This window comes from Drosophila albomicans, chromosome 2R (assembly GCF_009650485.2).
Source record: "Drosophila albomicans strain 15112-1751.03 chromosome 2R, ASM965048v2, whole genome shotgun sequence".
In the NCBI taxonomy this organism is placed as follows: domain Eukaryota; kingdom Metazoa; phylum Arthropoda; class Insecta; order Diptera; family Drosophilidae; genus Drosophila; species Drosophila albomicans.
The window spans coordinates 33,317,505-33,339,501 of NC_047631.2; the positions used below are offsets into that span (position 1 = coordinate 33,317,505).

General features: G+C 42.5%; 6 protein-coding genes across 6 annotated transcripts; 3 read left to right on the forward strand and 3 right to left on the reverse strand.

The window, feature by feature from the left end:
• Nucleotides 1-1,210: 1,210 nt before the first annotated feature.
• LOC117575238 (DNA-directed RNA polymerase III subunit RPC3) lies at nucleotides 1,211-3,177 on the reverse strand. Its single transcript, XM_034259369.2, has 5 exons — nucleotides 2,747-3,177; nucleotides 2,185-2,686; nucleotides 1,675-2,130; nucleotides 1,451-1,618; nucleotides 1,211-1,395 (listed from the first exon to the last, which is right to left on the reverse strand). Exons 1-5 carry the CDS (start codon nucleotides 3,019-3,021, stop codon nucleotides 1,228-1,230), a joined length of 1,569 nt encoding a protein of 522 aa, XP_034115260.1. The 5' UTR covers nucleotides 3,022-3,177; the 3' UTR covers nucleotides 1,211-1,227.
• Nucleotides 3,178-3,243: 66 nt separating this feature from the next.
• LOC117575240 (F-box only protein 9) lies at nucleotides 3,244-5,060 on the forward strand. The gene is made up of 3 exons (XM_034259372.2): nucleotides 3,244-3,545; nucleotides 3,620-4,322; nucleotides 4,375-5,060. The coding sequence occupies exons 2-3, from the start codon at nucleotides 3,643-3,645 to the stop codon at nucleotides 5,012-5,014; spliced, it is 1,320 nt and encodes a 439-aa protein (XP_034115263.1). The 5' UTR covers nucleotides 3,244-3,545; nucleotides 3,620-3,642; the 3' UTR covers nucleotides 5,015-5,060.
• Nucleotides 5,061-5,065: 5 nt separating this feature from the next.
• LOC117575239 (programmed cell death protein 2-like) lies at nucleotides 5,066-7,229 on the reverse strand. Its single transcript, XM_034259370.2, has 3 exons — nucleotides 7,034-7,229; nucleotides 5,609-6,693; nucleotides 5,066-5,552 (listed from the first exon to the last, which is right to left on the reverse strand). The coding sequence occupies exons 1-3, from the start codon at nucleotides 7,139-7,141 to the stop codon at nucleotides 5,297-5,299; spliced, it is 1,449 nt and encodes a 482-aa protein (XP_034115261.1). The 5' UTR covers nucleotides 7,142-7,229; the 3' UTR covers nucleotides 5,066-5,296.
• Nucleotides 7,230-7,541: 312 nt separating this feature from the next.
• On the forward strand, nucleotides 7,542-12,719 carry LOC117575235 (synaptotagmin-16). Its single transcript, XM_034259367.2, has 6 exons — nucleotides 7,542-8,110; nucleotides 8,913-9,074; nucleotides 9,136-9,477; nucleotides 9,551-9,762; nucleotides 10,348-10,554; nucleotides 10,615-12,719. Exons 1-6 carry the CDS (start codon nucleotides 8,071-8,073, stop codon nucleotides 11,383-11,385), a joined length of 1,734 nt encoding a protein of 577 aa, XP_034115258.1. The 5' UTR covers nucleotides 7,542-8,070; the 3' UTR covers nucleotides 11,386-12,719.
• Nucleotides 12,720-13,613: 894 nt separating this feature from the next.
• LOC117575234 (ATP-dependent RNA helicase SUV3 homolog, mitochondrial) lies at nucleotides 13,614-16,571 on the reverse strand. The gene is made up of 6 exons (XM_034259366.2): nucleotides 16,034-16,571; nucleotides 15,476-15,979; nucleotides 15,109-15,418; nucleotides 14,920-15,054; nucleotides 14,236-14,865; nucleotides 13,614-14,176 (listed from the first exon to the last, which is right to left on the reverse strand). Exons 1-6 carry the CDS (start codon nucleotides 16,347-16,349, stop codon nucleotides 13,798-13,800), a joined length of 2,274 nt encoding a protein of 757 aa, XP_034115257.1. The 5' UTR covers nucleotides 16,350-16,571; the 3' UTR covers nucleotides 13,614-13,797.
• Nucleotides 16,572-16,859: 288 nt separating this feature from the next.
• LOC117575237 (methenyltetrahydrofolate synthase domain-containing protein) lies at nucleotides 16,860-21,815 on the forward strand. Its single transcript, XM_034259368.2, has 6 exons — nucleotides 16,860-17,143; nucleotides 18,999-19,169; nucleotides 19,245-19,960; nucleotides 20,031-20,102; nucleotides 20,167-20,383; nucleotides 20,457-21,815. Exons 1-6 carry the CDS (start codon nucleotides 17,080-17,082, stop codon nucleotides 20,825-20,827), a joined length of 1,611 nt encoding a protein of 536 aa, XP_034115259.1. The 5' UTR covers nucleotides 16,860-17,079; the 3' UTR covers nucleotides 20,828-21,815.
• The last annotated feature ends 182 nt before the right edge of the window (nucleotides 21,816-21,997 follow it).

The following is a 21,997-nucleotide window of genomic DNA, read 5'->3' on the forward strand; positions in this document are numbered from 1 at the left end:
CCGCTTACAGCGAAACATTTATATGTTTGTTCTGTTCTGTGGTCCTGTTTATGGATACGGATACGGCTGAGATTCCTCGCTCGAGGCTTGAGAAGTGTGTGTGGAGTAGGGTGGCTAGGGGGAAGAGGGGGAAACGGAAACGGTAGGCTTTGTCCATTTGCCGTGTTTATTTAAGGTTCTGTTGCTTGCTCCGTCATTATGAAGGACATCATTCAACCAGTTGAGTGCCAGCCTCGACTCCGTCCGTCCGTCCATCTGTCTAGCTGTCTGCCCGCAAAAGAAATTCCCTTTTTTTCTACCACGTTGCCCCTAATTTGTACACACACATGTAGAAATGTGTGTTTCCCCCTCCCTTCCTTTTACCTTCCTTTTCTTGTGTGCGCGCCCCAAAAATGCTGAGCTACTTATGCAAATAAACATGGGGTGTGCGTGTGGGCGTCATAAAAGGGGCGGGCCGCGACGGCAAGGGGCGTAACACAGACGCGTGGCCAACAGTCTTGGCTTCTGCTTTGCCTTGTCGTACAAGGCTCACAACACAACAACTCAACACAACGCAGCACATATGGAAATGCGATATTGTTAATTAATTTACGCTTTTATTGCCGCCGTTCTTCCCTTTCAGTCAGCACTTTTCCCGTTAAGTTGCGAGTTGGGCCTACCGTCGTGTTGTGCTCTCGACTGCTGCCGCAACCCATATCAAAAAGCGAGCCGATTATGCCAGCGGGGTCAGATGTCATATGTGAAAAATGTGTAAATCAAAAATGTCGGTTAACAAGCTGATGATATATTGCGAGATGGGTTGACTCTTTATTATCCAGCAAACCTTATAACCTGATCATTGAGAACATACATTTATATTTTTAACTTTTTATATAAAAACATATCACGAGCAATACTGTTCTTAATAAATGCTTTTCAATGTTAATTTCATTATTTGAATTCAAATTCAAATATAATGTTGCCACATCTTAGAATTTGTTGACACATTGCCAGACTGCTGAAACTTGAAACAGTGCACTGCATAATAAGCTGATTGATGTGAGTGAGCAGCATGCATTTAAAAGCTAAATGCTACGCTAAACATTTGCCACTGAGCTAAATCCCATGCAATATCGTAAGTACTTTTAATACAGGGATTTTAGACAATTGCCTTTATGTACTAAATAAGTACTAAATGTGGCGCAGCCTAAAAAGCCGAGTTCACAACCAATTCAAAATACGTAACGTTTATTTAAATTTCTGAATGCCCGTTGGCAAAGTTGTGCAATGATGTTGATACATTTGTAATAGGAATATCGTGTCGTCCAGCGTAAGCTCAGCTTTCGATAAGGTTTTAATGCGATGCTTTACTTTATTGAGTATTTCACACTCGGGCGGCGTAAATGTTTCCACAATCTGCAAAAGAATATATTTGAAAAATTTCATTTATTTTGCGAATAACAATAACTACCTCTGCAATATAGTCCTCTGATTCGCCGCGTTCTTTCATAGTTTCCACAATGCTGTCAAGTCGCTGTGATTTCTCAATTAATCCCTTGTGTTCACTTTTCTCAAAATTCGAGCGTCTTATAATATTGTAAAGTGCTTTGTAGCAAACATCCAGCAGCATTCTTACAGTCTGCAATAGAAATGAATTAATTAATAGTTTCAATTTCTATGATATTTCATTCTTACGTCTTTCGTCTTTATCTGGAAGAGATAGAATGCCTTGGCTGGTCCACTGCCTCCTCCGCCAGCCTTCTTTATAACCTTCACATGTATAAATTGCTCCTGGAACAGATTGTAGGCAAGAGATTTGGCCTCCTTTGCCGGTATCATAGCCTCCTTTTGCAAATCCTCCTGCTCGATGAACTTCTTGAAACGTATCACTCGAAAGATGCGTGCTGCCTTCGAACCAAAGCGTTCAGTGATCACAGACTCGACGCAAGCAAAAGCCAAGGACTCAAATGAGCTCTCCATATCGACCACATATTGTCCACCACCCATGTCGCCAACTTTGCGCAGAAAACCAAGGGAATCATCCGTGATCAAAGCGATGTATTGATCCAGATGCTTCAATAGGTCCAGATTATTTGATTTCCTCTCAATTGTCTGTTTGATCTCCACGTAAGTGACTTGATTGGATACCCTCTATAAAAGAATCATATTTAAACTATAAAAAATAAGAACTATTGAAGAACTCACCCTCTGCCAAGGATCTGTGGTATTGTACATAATATTCAGAATAAATCGAAAACATTCGGCGGCATTTTCACCCAGTTTTCTCTCAATGGCAATCTTCATAATGTCATCCCTGAACTCCTGGTGGAATCTATCATAGTTCAAGTGCCACACCATCGCACTGTCTTGAGCATTTGACAACGTGGACTCGCCTTTTTGAATCTTGGCCAGCAGCTGCAAATCAATGATGGGAGGCACAAAGAAATCGCACTCGTTGGTGAGGAATCTTGGTACCAAATCATCTCCCTCCTCACTCGTGATCAGCTCGGGTGACTTAATGATATAATGATCCGCAATCATTTTAAGAAGTATATTCTTATAGCTCTCCGCAGTTTCGGATTTGTTTTCACCATTGGACAAACATTTTAACAGAATACTTGTTGCTGTGTCTGAACCAGAATTGAGCAATTCCTCTGCAATTGATGCTCCAACATTCCCATACTTCGACTGCACCAAATGTATGTAGCTGAAATTAATTTTATAAAGATTACTTCCTAATTAACTAAATGCCACATGTCACTCTCACCGGGAATAGCGAAGCAAGCAGATGACGTCTTCCCGCCTTAGGGAGTACTCAGGAAGGTAGGCATTGCTTTTGGAGGGTTCAAAATTAACCAGCCGGAACTTAATCAGCACAGACAGGGCGAGTCCCACTTCCTTTCTCGAGAAATTGGTGCTGCTCACTATTTGAGACAACGTGCGCGTGGTCGCCGAGAAGAGGCAATCGGCCACAGACTGCACCACCTTGCCGAAACATTGTTCCAGTATGGCCGAGCACAAGTCCGCGTAGTCGGCAGACATGATTTAAACAAATTTAACTGATATCAATTATCATTTATCAATTAAAATTTGTTTTAATTTAGCGAAAACCAAAACACACATGTAAACAACCGGTGAATGCAATTCGCAGTGTGATCGCAGCTGTTTTCAAAAGGCCGACAATTATACCAAATATACTAGAATAATTATTAGCAGCATGGCAGCACTGTATTTGTGTTATGGTATTAAAACGTAATTTATTAGAAACTTTCCTTGTGGTCGGTCACACGGCAATAGCTTTGGAAAGCTCGTTCTTTGAAGAAACAAAACTGTAAATAAACAGCGAAGTAAATAAACAGCGAGTTTTAATTGCACATGCAACGCAAAGTAATTGACAAGTCAATGGGTAGCGAAGCGTGCGGCCGTGATCAACAACAATACGCACGTCCATTTATTATAGTGTCAGCGGCAGCAGCTGGAGCAGAAGCCCTTCAATATTCCATGGATCTAGATCTAGATCTAACAGAGCGAGCCACTTACTAGACAACTAATTCCCCCACTTGCAGGTTAGAAATTGCGTCAGCTAAGATAAAAATCCAATTACATACGCTTACAGTGACAAAACACAAATACTTTGTAGCCTTTCCTCGTAGCAATCACAACATGGGCGACACGGGCTCTTCAGCTGATTACCAAAACAGTGCGCTCGACGAGTTCCGCGTGAACTGGCAACGTGAGCTGCAAGTGCAAAATGAACCAGCTCGTGAGCAGCCTAATGAAGTGGATGAGCAGCAGCAGTCGCCGCTGGGACTAAATGACATTGAGGCACAAGCGCGGGCTGAAAGCTTGTACCGCACTGCCGTGGACTTGGAGCAGAGGGGCAAAGTGTACGATGCTCTTGCTTATTACCGCAAAGCTACACAAATTGTACCTGATATCGAATTTCGATTTTATGAGCAGCAGAAGCTAAATTACGATGCTAACAAAAAGTATCACAACCTACCCAACGATTTTGGCAAGCAACTTGATTTGAATCACACGGATGCCAAGGAAGATATTGACGTCGATCTAATCGATGGTCTATATGACAAGTTCCAGCGCGACGTGGCTTGCGTGGACATCTATGGTGGCAAAATGTTGCTAAATAGTCGTGATACAAGTGTCATTTCAACTAGTCACAACATGCACATCTCTGATCTTCCGCCCGAGATCATGATGAACATCCTGCGTTGGGTGGTATCCTCCCAGCTGGACATGCATTCGCTGGAGCAGTTCGCAGCTGTCTGCAAGGGCTGCTACATCTATGGACGTGACGAGGAGCTCTGGCGATTGGCATGCAGCAAGTGAGTAGCTGAAAGTACATGTTAAGGAAATGATTTCAATTTGCTTTTTCAGGGTTTGGGGCCATAATGTGGGCACTTTGGAGGGTCTAGAGGATGGCTTGAGCTACGGCAGTTGGCGTGATATGTTCATAAGGCGGGAGAGAGTGTTGTTCAGCGGCTGCTACATCAGCAAGACAACCTACCTGCGCATGGGTGAGAACAGCTTCCAGGATCAGTTCTATCGCCCGCTGCAGCTGGTTGAATACTATCGCTACATTCGCTTTCTACCCGATGGCAAGGTGCTAATGATGACGAGTGCCGATGAACCAGCTCAGGGAGTCAACAAGCTGAAGCAGCTGTACACTAGTCGTCCAGATGTGCTGCGTGGTCGCTATCGACTGTTCGGCAACATTGTGACCTTAATCCTACAGAAGTCGCAGTCGAGACCAGCATTCGCACAGCGACATCGTCGAGGCAGCATAATGCCCGGTGATGAGGAGGCTAACAATACACAGTATGTGATTGAGTTGCGCATTTTGAACAACTCGAAGCGACAGTTTGGACAGCTGGCGTGGACGAAGTACACGTTGGTGCAGCGTCGCAATAAGATCGAGAGCAGCTCGGAGTTTGATTTGACTGCTGCCAAGTATCCGCCACTTTGGTTCTCGCCAGTGAAGAGCTACCATCTGGATGCGGATGCTCCGTTGGCTTAGTACCCAAAACCTTGTAAATAAAACGAATTGCATAGCGTTTCTCTAATTAAGTGTTTTTTTTTTGTTAAGTTTTGTGAATTGGAAATAACGAGTCTTTAGCAACTATGCAGTATCGATTAATCGGCGCATTTGCTGTCTAAAAGCGTACAACGTTCTTAATAACTAGAGCCATAAAATCATCCTAGGACAAGTGAGAAAGCTTAGCTTTTCATTTTCTAAGTGAATGCAAATTTGCGTTTTCAAATATTCTATGTTATATAGTATACATACTATACATTTATCTTATGTTTCGGACTGGACAACAACGTGCTCGTAGCGCATCTGATCGGGCGTATCCCAGCAGCTCTTGAGGCAAGTGAAAACCAGGACATTGCCGTACTCGATGGGCGCATTGCAGGAGTTCTGTTGAAAACGCAGCTTGGGTATCAACGTGGGCAGCAACTGCACCTCGCAGATGGTTTCGCCCTTGCAGTTCTGGCACTTGGGCAGCGGCTCAGCGAGTGGCGCCACCAGCAGCGGATTCGCATCTCGAGAGTATCTAAAGAATGTCATCAATCAACTTTCTTTCCTTATACAAATAAATCGACTACTCACCTTAGTAGTTGTCCTGGATTCTGCTGTATGGTTGTAATAAAGTTGTGGAACACAACATCACCATGGGCGGGCAACGCCTTCTCATACGCCTCCTGCTCGTCGCTAGCATCGCCGCCGCCCGCAGCAGCACCCGATGCGGCAGCCACAGGCGAACGCGCTGGATTCTCATCCTGCAGCTTGTACTCCTGATATAGATCGCGTATGTGATCCATGGACAGCAGGCCTCCATAGTTCTCGTACTCCTCCTGCTTGCCACTTGGCTCCACATCCACGGCTATGTAAATTGACTTAAGTGTGAGGTCCTTGATCTGGGAGAGCGGTCCCAGAGTCGCCGGCAATGAGGTATGCTTGAGTAGTGCAATTAGATCGCGTTCCGGCTTCTTTGGTGTATCGACTAGCACCACATCCGTCTCGGATCCCTCGATCTCAGCGCAAATAGTTGCTGTGGCTCCCGCTCCAGCACCAGCTCCATCTGCACTTGCTGTGGCCACAACAGCAGCTGCACAATTGGCATTTGGATCTTCGACCGAATTCTCGGGCGAATTCATATCGATTTGACCGAAGCCACAGGCCAAATCATTCTCCACAGAGGTACTTTCATCATCGTCATCCTCCTCGGCCACTTTGCCCGCCGCATCGCCATCGCAATCCTCCTCCGTATTGACGTACTGCAGCACATTGGGCCGCAGGTTGCCATTTCGTTCGTTCTGCTCATCGTCCGCCGTCAGATCCATGGCCTCGTCCATGGCGATCTCTGGCTCTCCCCAACTACCCCAATCATCGGCGCCACTGCACCAATTAATCTTCTGGGGAGCACATGACTTGTTCTTCTTCTTGGTTTGCTTATTAGGCAACTTGGGCGACTGCTGCTCAGTGATGACATCGAACTGATTGTCCAGATGCTGGGTGCGCACACAGACCCAGCTCTTCTGGTTGGGCGAGCAGGCTGGACTCAAGCAGGCAAACACATAGAGATTGCGATGGAACTGCGAACGGTCCAGGGGTGCATACATCTGGACGATCAAGGGACGCACCATGCCGCAGAGGGGACAGGCGGGCACTGTGACTTCATGTCGCGGCCAATTCTATTGGTAAAAAATCAATTTTAATTATGTGTGTCTCTTGTGTCTTCCCACACACACACACATACACAGGCCTGCAAAAACGCCCGTGTGCATGCGTGTGTGTGTGTGCAGTTGTGAGCGATATTTGCATACATGTGACACTTCACAAGGATATGCATGTATATTATTAGAACAATTTGAGAGAGAGACTAATATTAATGCATATCAATGAAAAGTAAAGTGATTATTGAAATATAGAAATCACCAATAACCAATCGTTATATGTATATCAATAAATTACTATCACTGCCACACAAAAATCACAACTCTGCTCATCACTCGCACTTGCACTTGTACTTACAGGAGTTCCACCTATTTTATTTGTGCAGCTATTAAGGAATGCAGCCTGTTTAGCTGTAATTTCCTCATCCTCGTAGCCTAGGTACACCGTCGATTTATTCTTTGCCATTTTTGCATGTTTTATTTAAAAAAAATCGTCCGTAAAATTGGGCAAACAGAATTGTTCTCCCCACGCCACCGCGATTTGTGCTGCAGCGTTTCACACCTATCGATATAGCGATAATTACAATCATCGATAAGGCGAGTCACGCGTACAGCGATAAATAAAACGAACTAAATTCGCGTTGGATTCATAACGGTTTTTGTGCAACGAAGCTGCAATAAAAATGCAAATTTAACAAACTCAAGAGATTTATTAATAATCGAGAGTTTAACTTGAATTTAAATATAGATTGCAGCGATAAAGCAACAGTTGTTTTGACACTGCAACTGTCAAAAGTCGAGCTTTTCACGAACACTCACTGCGAATACACACACATAAGATGTGGGGGAAAGCTTTTGTATCCTTTCAGAATATTATATTTGCTACCGTTCAAGTGAAATACAGTACAACAAATTGCTCGATTAGCTAGTGTAATTTTATTTTAAAATCAACTATAGAACGTGCCGCACCATCTCGAGAGTTGCTGGAAAATGTTTATAGAGTGACGGACGCGTCGGTTGCAGATAAAAGTGAAACTATAAATTATTTGTGAATTTGCAATGGTATTAAAAAAAACAAATAAGTGCAAGTGACAGTTACTAAAATAAATAATTGGTTATCTTTAAGCAATTCGTATTTAGTTGCAATCCATCATAAAAATATTGCAGTGCTCGGTCAACAAAATATTCATTGTGCTGCGAAAAATCGATTGATTTAAGCCGTGGTACAACGCTCAGAGTGCTCAGTGCTCAGAGCTGTCATCTCTCATGAGAGCTTTTCCACTCTAGTTCAATAAATATCGAATACGACGATTTTTACATAAACAGCATTAGCAAGGATTGTGGCCACAACTGAAGGAAATTGGGAAAAACCCACAAAGTCACGCATGAACCAACATGATTGTCACATCTGGTGTGGATAGCACTGCTTCGTTAGGTACGTTCGTTCTTTCATTAAATGATATCCTCAATGTCCAATGTCACAGTCACAGAGTCTCACTTAATTTGTTGTTTACCTGGGCCGAAGAAGTGGTGTGGTGGGGTAGGTCTCAAGTGCGCAGTTCGCTTCAAACGTTGAGTGTGTGTGTGTGATTGTGCATATGTTGGGTGTTTATACCCGCTAATGATATGGGGAGGAAGAGAATGATAAATGAGTGTAAAGCAGAAACAGTCATCGTCAAGTGGTAGCAACTGTTCTAAGTGTAAATTAAGTAAACAGAAGGAAATTACTTCTTTTTGACAGGCGATATTACACAAATTGCTTAGTCAAATTATATTTTAAGTAATATATATTAGCCTAGGTAGTTATATGACTAATCCAATATTTACTGCTCGAATTGGGGAAAACCCTGTAAGGACCGCGAAACTATCAGAGGTTTGGGTATAATAAAATACTACATTTTTATGTAGTTTCCCATTTCATTAAATTCATATATCTACATATATCGTTATAACAATTAGGTAATGTATAGTTCAGATCTAAGGCTACAACTCTCTTATTACACATAAATCCAGCTACTCTTGGGAAATGTTTTAATATAAAAGAAGTTCTTAACGGTCAACTTCAAATTAAAAGATTTTGCAGCTGCACCACTTCGAAGTACCGAGTGTCTGGCAGTCGAGCACACTCGATTGTAACTTTCATACGTATTATTTACATTTGTATTAAAGGTCTTCCTTATTTGCTTACAACATAATAAAAAAGGGAACACATGTGCCTATTGTTTTGTTAATTGCAGGCACAGTTGAGGTTACAACTCTCTTGGGTGTCTTTTTTGGCGTGCTTGTGCTGCTCCTGCTGCTTTTTCTGTACATCAGTCGCAGATGTTGTTTTCATCATCGCCATGGCATCAATTGCTGTGACGAACGCCACTTGGCAGCCAAATGCGTGCAAAAGATCAGTAAGTAATATGAATATTCTTCACACTGTGAAAATATTAAGTATACGACTATTGCGCACAGCACGAAAGCGACGCTATGAGAACACCAGCTCCGATTCCGAGGAAGATATGCTGCGTCGCCTGCGCTGGCATCAGCAGAACAACAATCTGCTGCCCAATGGCAAGTTTGTGGGCTACGGCATGGGCATCGATCAAATGAACCCGTTGACGGGTCACTCCTTCAATTATCATCATCAGGCGGACCTGCAAAGGGTCGTCACGGTGACACGTGACCCCTTGGCAATTGCCGAAAGGGGCAAGGTCGGCATACCATCGTCGCACAGCGAGTGCAGCTCCAACGATTCCATTGAGGCGTCTGTCGACAGTCACACGGGCATTCTGACTGGGGAAAGGGAGACTCGAGGTATGAATAATTGATTGAGTTGTCCATTCGATTCGAGTTGATTCATATTCATGCCTTTCAACTACAATTACAGCTATTCCTTCATCAAGGAGCTCGTACAGCAAACCGCATTCACAGTCCCAGCGTTACCAACAGCATAAGGTCGACGTGCTGCCCCAAAAGGTCGACAAGGATAGGGATAGCGTGGTCGTGGTGCCAATTACAACGTTTAGTAGTACCAATAACAACAACAACAACAACAACAGCACTACAAATAATAATAATAACAACAACAACAACGATGATGTAAGCACATGACGAATTGACATATCCATTATATGTACCTGATAGAGAAGTAGTTTACAAGTTATTTCAAATGACAGGGGAATTGTCCCATAAAGTTTTCAGCTATATTCCTGATTAGCTTTTACTGCTTATCATACGTATCTCCATGTAACACTTATATCTTATTAACTATGTCAAATTGGCTGATCGCACCCCAAACTGTGGTATTATAGTAATAGTCTAAATGATTCCTGTAAATGTGTACCTGATACTCAGAAAGATAGAAGGGAGATCAAAGACACTGCCAATGAGTGTGGCATAGAAGTAATCATACTCTTCCATCATCAGGATTATACAAATATTGATAATCAACTGTCCGCTTTAACAATAATATTCTGAATAAGTCCTAAGATGTTTATATTACCTTCTAGTAACATTCTGAATAAGTCCTAAGATATTTATATTACCTTCTAGTAACATTCTGAATAAGTCCTCAGATGTTCATACTCCTAAATAGAGTAGCTAGTACCTGAAGGTCGAGCACACTCGACGGTCGCTTTCTCGCTTTGTTACCCATTTAATATTGACACTTGTCTATCCCTTTAGGAACCTCTTTTCGACACGAGTGACTTGCGGTCCATCAAGTCGGATGACATTATAGAGACAACCGACTCGAAGATTGCACCGCCGCGTGGCCCCATCGAGCTGGAGATGTCCTTGTTGTACGATGCGCCCATGCGCAAGATGACGGTGCATGTGATGCAGGCGCGCTGTCTGCCACCTCTGGGCAATGGCCAGCAGACGCACACCCAGGTGAGTCACCACTGCTATTCCATCAAACAGAAGTGACTTAATTAAATGGCTTAATTGCAGGTGCGCATGCTGATGCTGCCGAACAAGAAGCAGAAGCACAAGACCAAGATAAGGAGTGGCGAGAATCCACAGTACATGGAGAGCTTTCTGCTGCATCGTGTCAATCCCGAGGATGTCAACAACATGGGCCTGCGAGTGCGTCTCTATGGCTGCGAGCGACTGCGCAAGGAACGCCTCATAGGCGAGGCGTATGTGAGTTTTGCCACCGTCGACCTGGAGCTTGAGACTAATCTGTGGCTGCCTTTGGAGCCGCGCAATACATCATCGCTGCTGGGATCGACGAGTGACCTGCTTAGCTTGGCCAGATCGGACAGTGCTGGCTCGACGTCCTCCATGCAACACGGCGGCGTCTCGGAGCTGCTCCTGGGACTGAGCTACAATGGAGTCACGGGTCGCTTGAGCGTGGAGATTATCAAGGGCAGCCAGTTCCGCAGTCTGACGCTGAACAAGGCGCCCGACACGTATGTGAAACTGTGCATGGTCAGCAGCATTGGGCAGGAGATATCACGAGCCAAAACGTCCATTCGCCGGGGTCCCAATCCGCTGTTCAAGGAGACGTTTGCGTTCCAAGTGGCGCTGTTCCAGCTCAACGACGTGACGCTCATGATCTCCGTGTATGCGAAGCGGCACATGAAGAAGAACGAGATGGTTGGCTGGTTTAGCTTGGGATTGAACTCGTCGGGACCGGAGGAGTGTGCGCATTGGACAGATGTTTGTGAGTTGCCCAAGGGCGAGATTCTGGCACGGTGGCATGTGCTTGTGGATTCCTGATTCGAGCAGTTGGGACAGTCCTCGGGACGCAGCAGCAAGGCGCTCAAGAAACTGAGCTTTGCTGCGTTCAAGGACAAGTCCAAGGATAAAACGACTCAAAAGGAGTCGGAGTCGCCGGATGGCGTTCAATTCGCTGCAGACAATGCGGTTGCAGTCGACATTGAGCCGGGATTGGAACTAGATTTTGTCTAGATTTGAGATATGGTCGCCTTAAGACCTTTTGATTGGTTTTTTTAAATGGAACACCGACAACAAAAAAACTCGGAAGGTGTTCCAGCAGCCCAAGGACTACATATTGTACTTTTTGGATAATCTGGAAACTATTTAACCAGATTTGGGCCCATTAATTTGGCTCGACAAATCTTTGTAATTTGGAAAACACAAAAATTAACTTAAATTTGGCAAAGCATTTTTTGATAAAATGTGCAAACACAAAAAAAAAAGAAAAATACAATTAACAATTAAACTAGTATTATTAAACTTTTATACGCAACTGAAAAATGCAAAATGCAAAACGCATATAACTTATTACTCAAGTTTGAACTTTATAATTGTTTGTGATAAAGCATATGATAATGGTTAGAGATCGAAGGGCGACAACAGGTCGTATGAATGATGATGATGTTAGATAAAGAAAGAGTATACGTATGTTGACATACATTTTTGTATTTAATATTTTCTCTGCAACTCGACAAATATTTAACCGCAAAGGTTTTGATGGTCCGAAACGCGCGGACTAGCACTTTTTATTACTACCATAAATAAGAATTTCCAAAATGAAAAACCAAATAATTATTAGCATTGTTAACCGAGTATTGATCAAAACATTTGAATTGTTTGCGATTGCGAGTACAATTAACAAACATCTGGAATTCTTACCTCTCTCAAAAACCAAATGTTACTCGTACTTATTTAATTACCTATCTCAGTGCTCGCATATCTCGAATATATTCGAATGTTTTGGCAAAACTAAGCGCAAAAAATGAATAGCAACAAACAAACAAAGAAGCAACAATTGTAGCCAACGCATACATACAAACAAACATATACATATACATAGAGGAAATTCTAGAAATTTTTACCTAGAAAATCATCGCGCATTGTTCCAGTTTTTATATGAATACAACAAATATACCTATACTCTAGGATTCAAATTAAATACGCACAAAAATCGAAGGTACAACTCGAGAGAATGATGAGGAGAAGGAGGCAACAGAAAGCAGAAGGCAGATAGATAAGAGCGTTGATAATGTTTATAAAGATATTGGAAATCCAGCACCATTTATTCGATATTTCAAGAGGGTTGCTCGGAGAACTATTTAAGAGACACAACATTTAATGTTGCAAATGTTAGCAAACAAACAAATTTAAGTACTTAATTACCAAAAAAAAGAAGAGAGTACGCTGGCGTTTAAACTACCTACTGAAGGGATAGAGGAGGATAGATGGAGAAGGGCGAGGGGAGCGCATTTACCTTGAATATAAAATGAAACAAAATATTGTAGGCTAAACTAATTATACGGAGAACCATGGAAAGCTTTAATAAATGTTGGTACTTAATTGATTTTTACTTAATTGTCGAACGTCGTCTTAATCGAGCAAGTATTACAAAACGTATCTACCAAAATGATAAGGAAAAGGCAGAAGAAGAAGAATCTTAAATAAATAGTTTAAATATTTTATTACATATATTTAATATTATTATATAAATACATATATATTTGTATCTTTTGAAAATCTCTATGTTTTCGATGTCCAATATTTTATAATCACAATTCACAAATGAATCTGTGTTCGTTGTTACTGAACTTTGCGATATATAAAGTTAATCTAAAATTTAATTTTGGACGCGATTAATGAAAGTTGTAGTCGAAGTCAGAAAAAGAGTAAAAAAAAAGTAGAGGAGGAGGAGCTGGAGTAGGAACAACAGATGAGGATTAACCGATTTGGTAAAAACAAAAGCAAAACGCACTTAAGAAACTTGTCAAGTCATTTTTTGTATAACATATTATTATTCTATAAGCTTCTATGTGTGCATCTAACTTTAACCAAAGAAACACAACACACGAGAAATGTAAAGAGTCTTGCAAATAAATGTTGCAAATTTATTTGCAGTGTACTTTGGCCTCTATGTAGAAAACTCCCTCCATTAAACAAAACTGAATGAAGTGATTGGATTTTCCTGGAATAGATTACAAATTTCTACTTTTCAATTTAAAGCAATTAAATTGTCATTGTTGATTATTAAAATAATAATTTTAATATTACATAATTGTGACTTACAAATAAAATGATAACATTAACAACGGCTACGTAGAGCTTATGGCTCCATGTTACGCTAACTATACACACACATCTCTATCTCTATCTCTCTGTTGATCAATCAATTCCCCCAATCTATCTAATCCTAGTCTACTTTCTGCGCTTGCGACGCGCCGTCTTCTTCGTGCTCTCATCATCGTCACTGTCCGCACTATAATCCTGAGAATCTTTGGGCCCCGTTGCTTGAGCATCCCACTCTTTGCGCAGCTCGCTGAGCATGCCTGGAGTCAGCAGACCTTGAGCCAGCAGTCGCTCTGTGAGACGACCACGCGATGAGCTGGGAAGACGAGGCTCCTTCACAGACGTTACACGACGCGTATTGTACGTGGGCATATCGCTATCCTGGCCAGCTTCTGTGTTCTTCAGCAGACGAGTTATCTGAAATACGCCTTGCTGGATGATCTCATCGAGCTCCTTTTGAGCATCGCGTACTCGGGCAGCCTCAGGGAAAATATCCATAAACCGATAGCTGTCAACAAAGCATAATGTGAGTAAGTAGCGTACAACAAAGAGTCTATCCTCTCTCACCTGAGCCACAAGTACAAGTCCATCACATCGAAGACTGCCTCCAGATGAACCAGATCAAGGATAGTTTTGGGCAGCTTCAGCGGCAGGTTGCAGTTCCTTTTGATAAAATCAAAGGTGATGGGTTCGTTGCGACTGTATTGACGCGCTATCTTCAGGAACATGGAGCACACGAAAGGCATCTTGCGGTTGATAGGTGCACAGCAGAACACATAGCGGGCACGCAGTGGCAGTGGCACATGCTGTATCATCTCGGCCAGGAACTTGAAGTCCTCAATGTTGCACATGAAATATAATGAATCGTCCACAGTGCACAGATTGACGAAAATGTCCATGAGGTTGCTCAGTGACGAGTTTGGCAGATGGTAAGCATACAGTTCTATTTGGTCAGCGGTGGGATGTAAGCCTGCCTGCTTTAATGGCTCCGGTGTTTGGCTGAGCAAGCGTCGAAGTGTCACCAGATCTTCAGACTTAAAGGCAGTCACATAGCCGTGTTCCCATTGCGTTTTAAAGCGCCCAGCACGTCCAGCGATTTGCAGAGCTGATGATATGGAAATCGTATCAATTTCACGCTCGCCTTTCTCATTCATTGTGGGCTTGACCAGCGAATAGAAAATGATGCGACGAATACTCCTGAAATTACTTGTTGTAATCAAGTGTACAGTTTTAATATTTCATTCCACTCACAGATTGAGGCCCATGCCAATGGCATCAGTCGCCACCATCACTTTGCAGCTGTTCTCGGGATCATTGAACTTCGCAGCTTGAGCCAGCTTCGTACCTGGAGGCAAACCTCCATAAATGACAGCTACTTCCTTCCCCCTAAAATAGGAGTTGGTTAAGTTACTGAATATAACATTGAATTCCAAAATTTACCTTGCTTCAATCTCTCTCGAAACCGTATAAATATCATGTTTACTGAAGCAAACAATGCAGTCTCCCGGCATCACATTGTCCAGCGATCCCAGCGCAGAGTCCTCGACTGTCAGCTCAGTTAGACGATCGTAGCGATGCACCTCAACAGTTTCACCAGTGGTTTCACATATCTTTTGCAGCAACCCCAGGGCGCCTGCCTCACCACAAACATGCACTTCATCGGCAATTAGTCCGAGGAAAGCGCGCGTCCAAGCCCAACCGCGCTGTGGATCTCTTATCTGTTGTATCTCATCGATGACAGCCACCTCATCTAGTTAAGCAAACAGTATTTAGTATACTGCAATCTTGAGTAGCAATCTCTACTTACAGGGCGTGTTCACAGAGGTCATTTCAACGGTGCATGCCACATGATTGGCTGGCGAGTTCTCGCTGATGCCAAACTTCCGCTCTTCGCCCGTGACCAGATCACAGGGTGTGCCACGCTCATTAGCCTTGTTGTACACCTCGGTGGCCAGTAGCTTGAGCGGTCCACAATAGACACCAGACTTCGCACTCAAATACCTCTCCATGGCATGATAAGTCTTGCCTGAGTTTGTAGGTCCTGAGTGGAAAACGATTTTGCGGGTAATGGCGCGTGCATTGCTGTACCAATTGGCGGGTTGTCGCAAGTCGGATATCTTCTTCAGGTCATCCATGCAGTCGAGATGGGGGAACACAGTCTTGGCATGGCGCAGAAAGTAAGGAAAGATGTCGTCTATGTGACCCGCACCTTGCATAATGTCGCTGAAAATGATGTGCACATCAACGGGCAGATTCTCTGCTTCAATGCAGTAGCGGCGAAACGATCCGAAAGCCTGTTGCTGCAAGTAGGCTGCAGATAGATTGTATTAAATGCGATTTTTGTATAACTATTTCATTTACTTACAATCCAAACCATTCTCCGAACATAGTGCTTTGATTTCTCGTTTTTGGGCGAATTTGTTGAGTATCTTCAGCAGTTCGGATTTTTCCAGTTTGCCCACCAGCTCGGAGCCCACATCCTCGTCGTCAGCATTGGCCTGCACCTGGACCGGCTTAAACAAGGCGGAAACATTTGTTTCATGTTTGCGATTACGAGAAAATTGAGTAGGAACAACACGCAAGTTGCGTTTATCACAACTGAGGCCAGTGCCGAGCCTCAAACGCACTGCGCAGAGCAGACGCCTGCCAGTGGAAATTGCATAATGTCGCGAGTTTTGCATCGAGCGTTAACCGGTCGAATTTTAATTGATAAAATTCAAATAATACACTTCTTGAGCGGTCTACCGCTCCACGTTGTGAAGAGAAACAGCTGTGACATAACGGTCTGTACGCTGTTCACAATATCGTTTTGTTTTTACAAGAGCCGTCCAGTGTTGTAAAACAATCTGGAAATAGAAGCTTTGAATTTTAATAGATGGCGCCAAATAAATGTTATTTATTGTCTGATATTAATTTTTCAATATATGTACTCAATTTATTATAGTCTTTAACAACAATGGTCTATCAAAAACATGGCGAATTGAATTAAACTGTTTGTCGTTGACTTTACTGTCAAACTCCATTTATCTGATACTGCATTGAGTTTCTCATTAGCTAGCAACACGTCTTTGTGCTAGTGTCACAAATTATTTTTACTTTTTTCGTTTTTTATTCTTCCGCAATTAATTTTATTTATGTGCTCACATTAATATTTTTTCGGTTTCCCTAAAAACGTGAAGTAAATATATCGTCTGGTGACAGTGTGTCTCGCGAATTGTAGACAGACCGTCGATAGGCAACGCGTTATCGATATACTCCAATTTCATCGGGTGAGAAACGTGGTTTGTTGGAAGCAGCCGGAGAAGGTAGACGTTGCTCTGTTAAATAAATTTGTGAAAAAAAAGAAATTGTTACAAAAAAGAGAATTAAACAGAACAGTTTAAAGAACACAATTTATATAAACGAAATACGATGGAAAATCAAAGCAACGCAGCACCCGTTGCCGCTGCCGCCGCCGCGGAGGTATCATCGACAAGTAAGTTTTCGGGGTGCAGTGTGGAAGATAGGGATTTTCTGTTTTGTGAGCAAATAAATTGCATGCATACATACATTTATATGTGTAAACGCGTATGTATTTAACTATTATCCGGGCTTAATCTGTTGGTTTTTCAAAATATATGTGCAGAATATTGCACTTTCCCTCGCCCACGAAAAATTTGGATCAAGGGCAAAAGGCACATCGTTCATGCTCTTTTCGCTTTTTTTTTCTCTTTTTTTTTTGTAAGTACGGCCATTTTTTTGTAGAGTAGTGACATCCAAAGTTGTCAAATTGCCGCCATATTTCTTTCCCTTTTTTTGCTGATTGATTCTTGCGGTAAATAAGAGTTGACATCGTCGTCTATGAGTCTGCGAATTTTGCCATTAGAAATGGTGAAAAAAGAAGAGAACTTCGAAGTACAGCGCAGAAAGAACAACAAATTACAAATGTGTATATTATACACATGCATATACATTGTACATACATATGTACGTATGTGTTAATGTGTGAGCGCCTATTCTGTATGTCGGCAATTCCAATTTCGTGTTTCTCCTATTAATTACGTCATCGGGCGCGCATTTTTATGCTTTAAATGCTAAAAGTGCTGCAATTACTAAGTTGAACTTCCAAATTGTGTGTGTGGTGTGAATCATTTCGACTGCTCTTGGCCCATTTGAATGTGTTTTTTCTCTCTGTCATAGCACTGTTGAACTATCTAACTACATATATAAATACATACAAACGCGCTCCTGCAAAAGCAACAACACATCAAAGCTCATACAAATATACATACATACGTATGTACATTTGCAGATACATATGTACATACATATTAATTGAAAAATTCGCGCGTCTTGCTTGATGCGCTCATCGCTGAGAAATGCTGTGCATGTGTGTGTGTGAGTGAGTGATGAAGAATAAGCGACCTAACGTGTGTGTGTGCGCGGCGCAGCGTTGCCAACTTATTGGTCATACGTCAATATCGATATTTTTAATGTTTTGCCTATTTGATATTTAAACACGCACACTTTGTAGCCGCCTTGCTGTACAATTATAATTACTGTCATCATTTTAAAATAAGCATTGTACAACTGTTTCATTATTTATGTGGTTCTATATATATACAAATTGTTTTAGTTCGCTCGGACAGGTGGCAACCCCAGTGAATATTTTCTATGCAGATTTTCTATGGCCATCCGGTGTTTTTTTAGTGTGTCCGTGTTTGTTTAGTTCGTTTGTTGCACAAGTGTGCGAATGTGTGTGTGTTTGCGTACACACACAGTACAGTACCTTTTTGGTTGGGCGTGAAAACCGGTTTATCAGTCAGTAGAAAATATATTTTGTCCGACATGAACCTGGCGTGATAACATGCATGCGTTAATCATGGGTCAGAGATAAGAACGACAAGCAACTGACTGCGACTGCTGACAAATCAAACTTAATTTGTTGCCGGTAATGCGAGATCTTGTGTACTCTCTGTATCACACTCTCTCCTCATGTAACAAACTCTGCTAACCCCGCTCAGTAGTTTTGCGCTCTCTCGCGCTCTCTTTGGCAGCTGCCGCCGCCGCCGCATTTGTTTGTGTTTATTTTTAGCCCCTCATACGCCATCCATGATGAGCAACGATAGCAGCAATACAGCTATATATTTACACACACAATTATATGCATGTGTGTTTGGAATGTACTATAAAATAAAACCTGTGGCCAGCCGAATAATTAAATGCTAAATTAATGGAGCAAAGCTTTTCAAGTTTTTATTATCAAAAAGAACATGTTACGTCTCGTTATTATTAATGTCAACAAATTGCAAATGTTATGCTAACAATACCAACGTTAACTTTTATAACAGCTCAACCTGCGGAGCCGACAAAGCGTTCGTTGCGAGTGCAGACCTGGAAGAAGATCCAGGAGGGTAAAGTTGGCCTTGGCTTCAATGGCATCTTTAACCGCATCCCTGCATTCGTTGATGCTGACAAGGCTGCTGCATTGCTCATTCAGGAGGAGGAGTTCAAGAAAGCACGTAAGTAAATTAATTGTCTGTACTATGTTATCAATTTCATCATTGGATTTTTTCCCTTCTTACATTTCTATATAGAGCACATCAAAGTGACCATCGATAGGGCTTTGCACGATTTTAAAGAACAGGCATTGCTGGCCAATAAATCGGTCTATTTGCCAAGCACTCGCGACTCGTCGGCCCTCTTCCTCAAGGTCGAAGTGCCTGAGGATGCCACCGATGAGCAGAAGAAGGAATCGCTGCGCGTCCAGGATATACAGAAGTTCCGTTCGGAAATTGGTCTGGACAGCAAATTGAAGCTTGATTTGGTGGTCATTGGCTCGGTGGTCGTTTCACGTGATGGCTATCGCATTGGACGCGGCAATGGTTTTGCCGATCTGGACATTGGATTGCTCATTGAGCTGGGCGTGATTACGCCACAAACAGCCATTGTGACAATTGTACATGATGTGCAGGTGGTGGACACACTGCCCGTCAATCTGTTCCAGAAATACGATTCCCCTGTGGACATCATTGTCACACCCACTGAGGTGATTCGCGTGGCGAAGCGTTTGCCACGTCCCAGTGGAGTGTTCTGGGAACTGCTGTCCGAGCGTCGCTTGAAGATCTTGCCTGTGCTGCAGCAGCTGAAGGAGCAGCTTGAGAAGTCGGGCAAGACCATTGCCCTGAAGGAGGAGGATACCGATGTTGAGCAGCATCAGAACAGTAGACGCCGTCGTGGACACTTGCGTCGTCGCTTCCAACGAGGAAACCCAGGACGCACCACCTCACAGACTGACAACGAACAACAAGGCGTATGTTATCGAATATTTGCTATCTAAATGCATTCTTTGCTCACTCTGAATCTCTTGTGTCTTCCAACAGCAGGAGAATGCGCAGAAGCGTGCTCCACGCCGCAAAGGTCGTTTCGTCAACCGCCGCAGACGCACAAACAAGGTTAGATAGAATGTCAGATAACTCCACAAAAGTCTTTACTCACTTATCTTGTATTACATTGCAGTCTGAAGGCGATCAGTCTGGTGTCGAGGTTGGTGCTAAGAGTGAAGATCGTAAATTCGATGAGGCCGGTGCGGGCGAGCGTCGCCCCAAGCGGAAGAATCTGCCGCGTCGTGACTTCTGTGTTAAATTGTCAAATCTGACACGCGACATTCGCGTTAAGGATCTGAAAACAGAGCTGCGTAAACGCGAATGTAATCCATTGGCGATTTCATGGAAGGGTGCGTCACAATCGATTCACAAACAATTCCATATAGTAATTATTTTACTGATTAATTTGTTTATTGGTTGCAGGTCACTTTGGAAAGTGTTACTTGCACTTTGGCAATCGCAATGGCGGTCCAAGCACCCAGGAGGATGTGGACAAGGTGCTCAAGTCGCTGAACGATCTCTCGCTGACAATCACCACCGGCGGTGGAGAGTCAGCACCGGCAGCTGGTGCCGAGGAGCCGCCAGCAGAGAACGCCAATGCGCCAGTGCAAACGAAAACCATAAATCTGAGTGTGGAGCTGCTTAAGAATAGAAAGAAGGCTGATGGCAATGTCACTGGCGGCGAAGAGGGCGGCAATGCTAATACAACCAGCCCAGTTAACGGAGCAGCGGCTGCCGGCGGAGAAGGTGGAGCCGCCTCACGTATCGAGTCTGTGGACACCACCACAGTATAGTATGATCAAGTCAGTAGCGCTGCCACAAAAAGGCCCCGGCGGATGTCCGCTGCCAGCGCCACGTGTGGAGTTCAACGAAAAAGAGTAACATTTTGTTTAGAACAAACCGAAAAGTAACACAAGCAAACAAACAAACAAAACAAACCGAAGTGAGCTCCAAAAAACACATACACACATACAAACTCATACACACACAAAACACACACATTTATACTTTACAGCTTGTAGTTTCTTCTCATTCAATCTTATTTCTTTTTTTAACAAACAAAAACAAGCGACAGGAACTATTAGATTTTCGCAACAACAACAAACGTGAATAACTGACGCTTTTTCTTAACAATTGCATTTGTTTTTGCCTTCAAGAAAAACAATACAGACAACTAAAACTAAAAAAACGAAAACAAAAATAGATTTCATTAAAGTTTTAATGAATGAAACATATATTAATGAAATACTCGTTCTACTCGTTCATCTTCAAGTGGATCATCATTTCAAAACTTAATAATTCTTCTATACTTTCTCTTTAGCTTGTCCTTTCTGTCTGTGGCAAGTTATATAAATACAAATATATATATATATATATATATTTTACGATTTTCTAAACATTTTCCCCCTCCATTTTTGCCTCCACCCGGCCACACGCTGAGCGTGTGTTCGTGCGTCCCTCTCCGTCCCCGAGAACAGTTGAGCTGCTATCGTTGGGATGGGGCGGAGGATGGACACGTGCAACACGCGGCGTGCGACGTGTGGTGGCATGGGCTTTTGTGTAAGAAATGTTGATATTCGTAAATTATTAATAACCCACAAAAGCCACAAAACACAAAAAACTTCAAAAAGAAAAAAAAAAAAATTCGTGGATAAAAGAAATTGAATTAACAAACGAAAAACAAAAACTATTAACATGTTGCATTTTTGCTGAATGAAAGAAAAGGAAAACAAACAAAAAAAAAACAAAAAACGGGAAATGAAAAACAATAAAACATGATAATTGAAATATTTGGTTAGTGTTTTCCCCTCAACATTAAACACGAAACACAAAACAACAACACACACAGACACTTAATACCAATACCAATACATCAAATACAATTACCAATTACCCATTATAATTATTATATATATTTTAACAACATACAAAGAAAAGAACAACAAATTTGTGAACAAGAACAG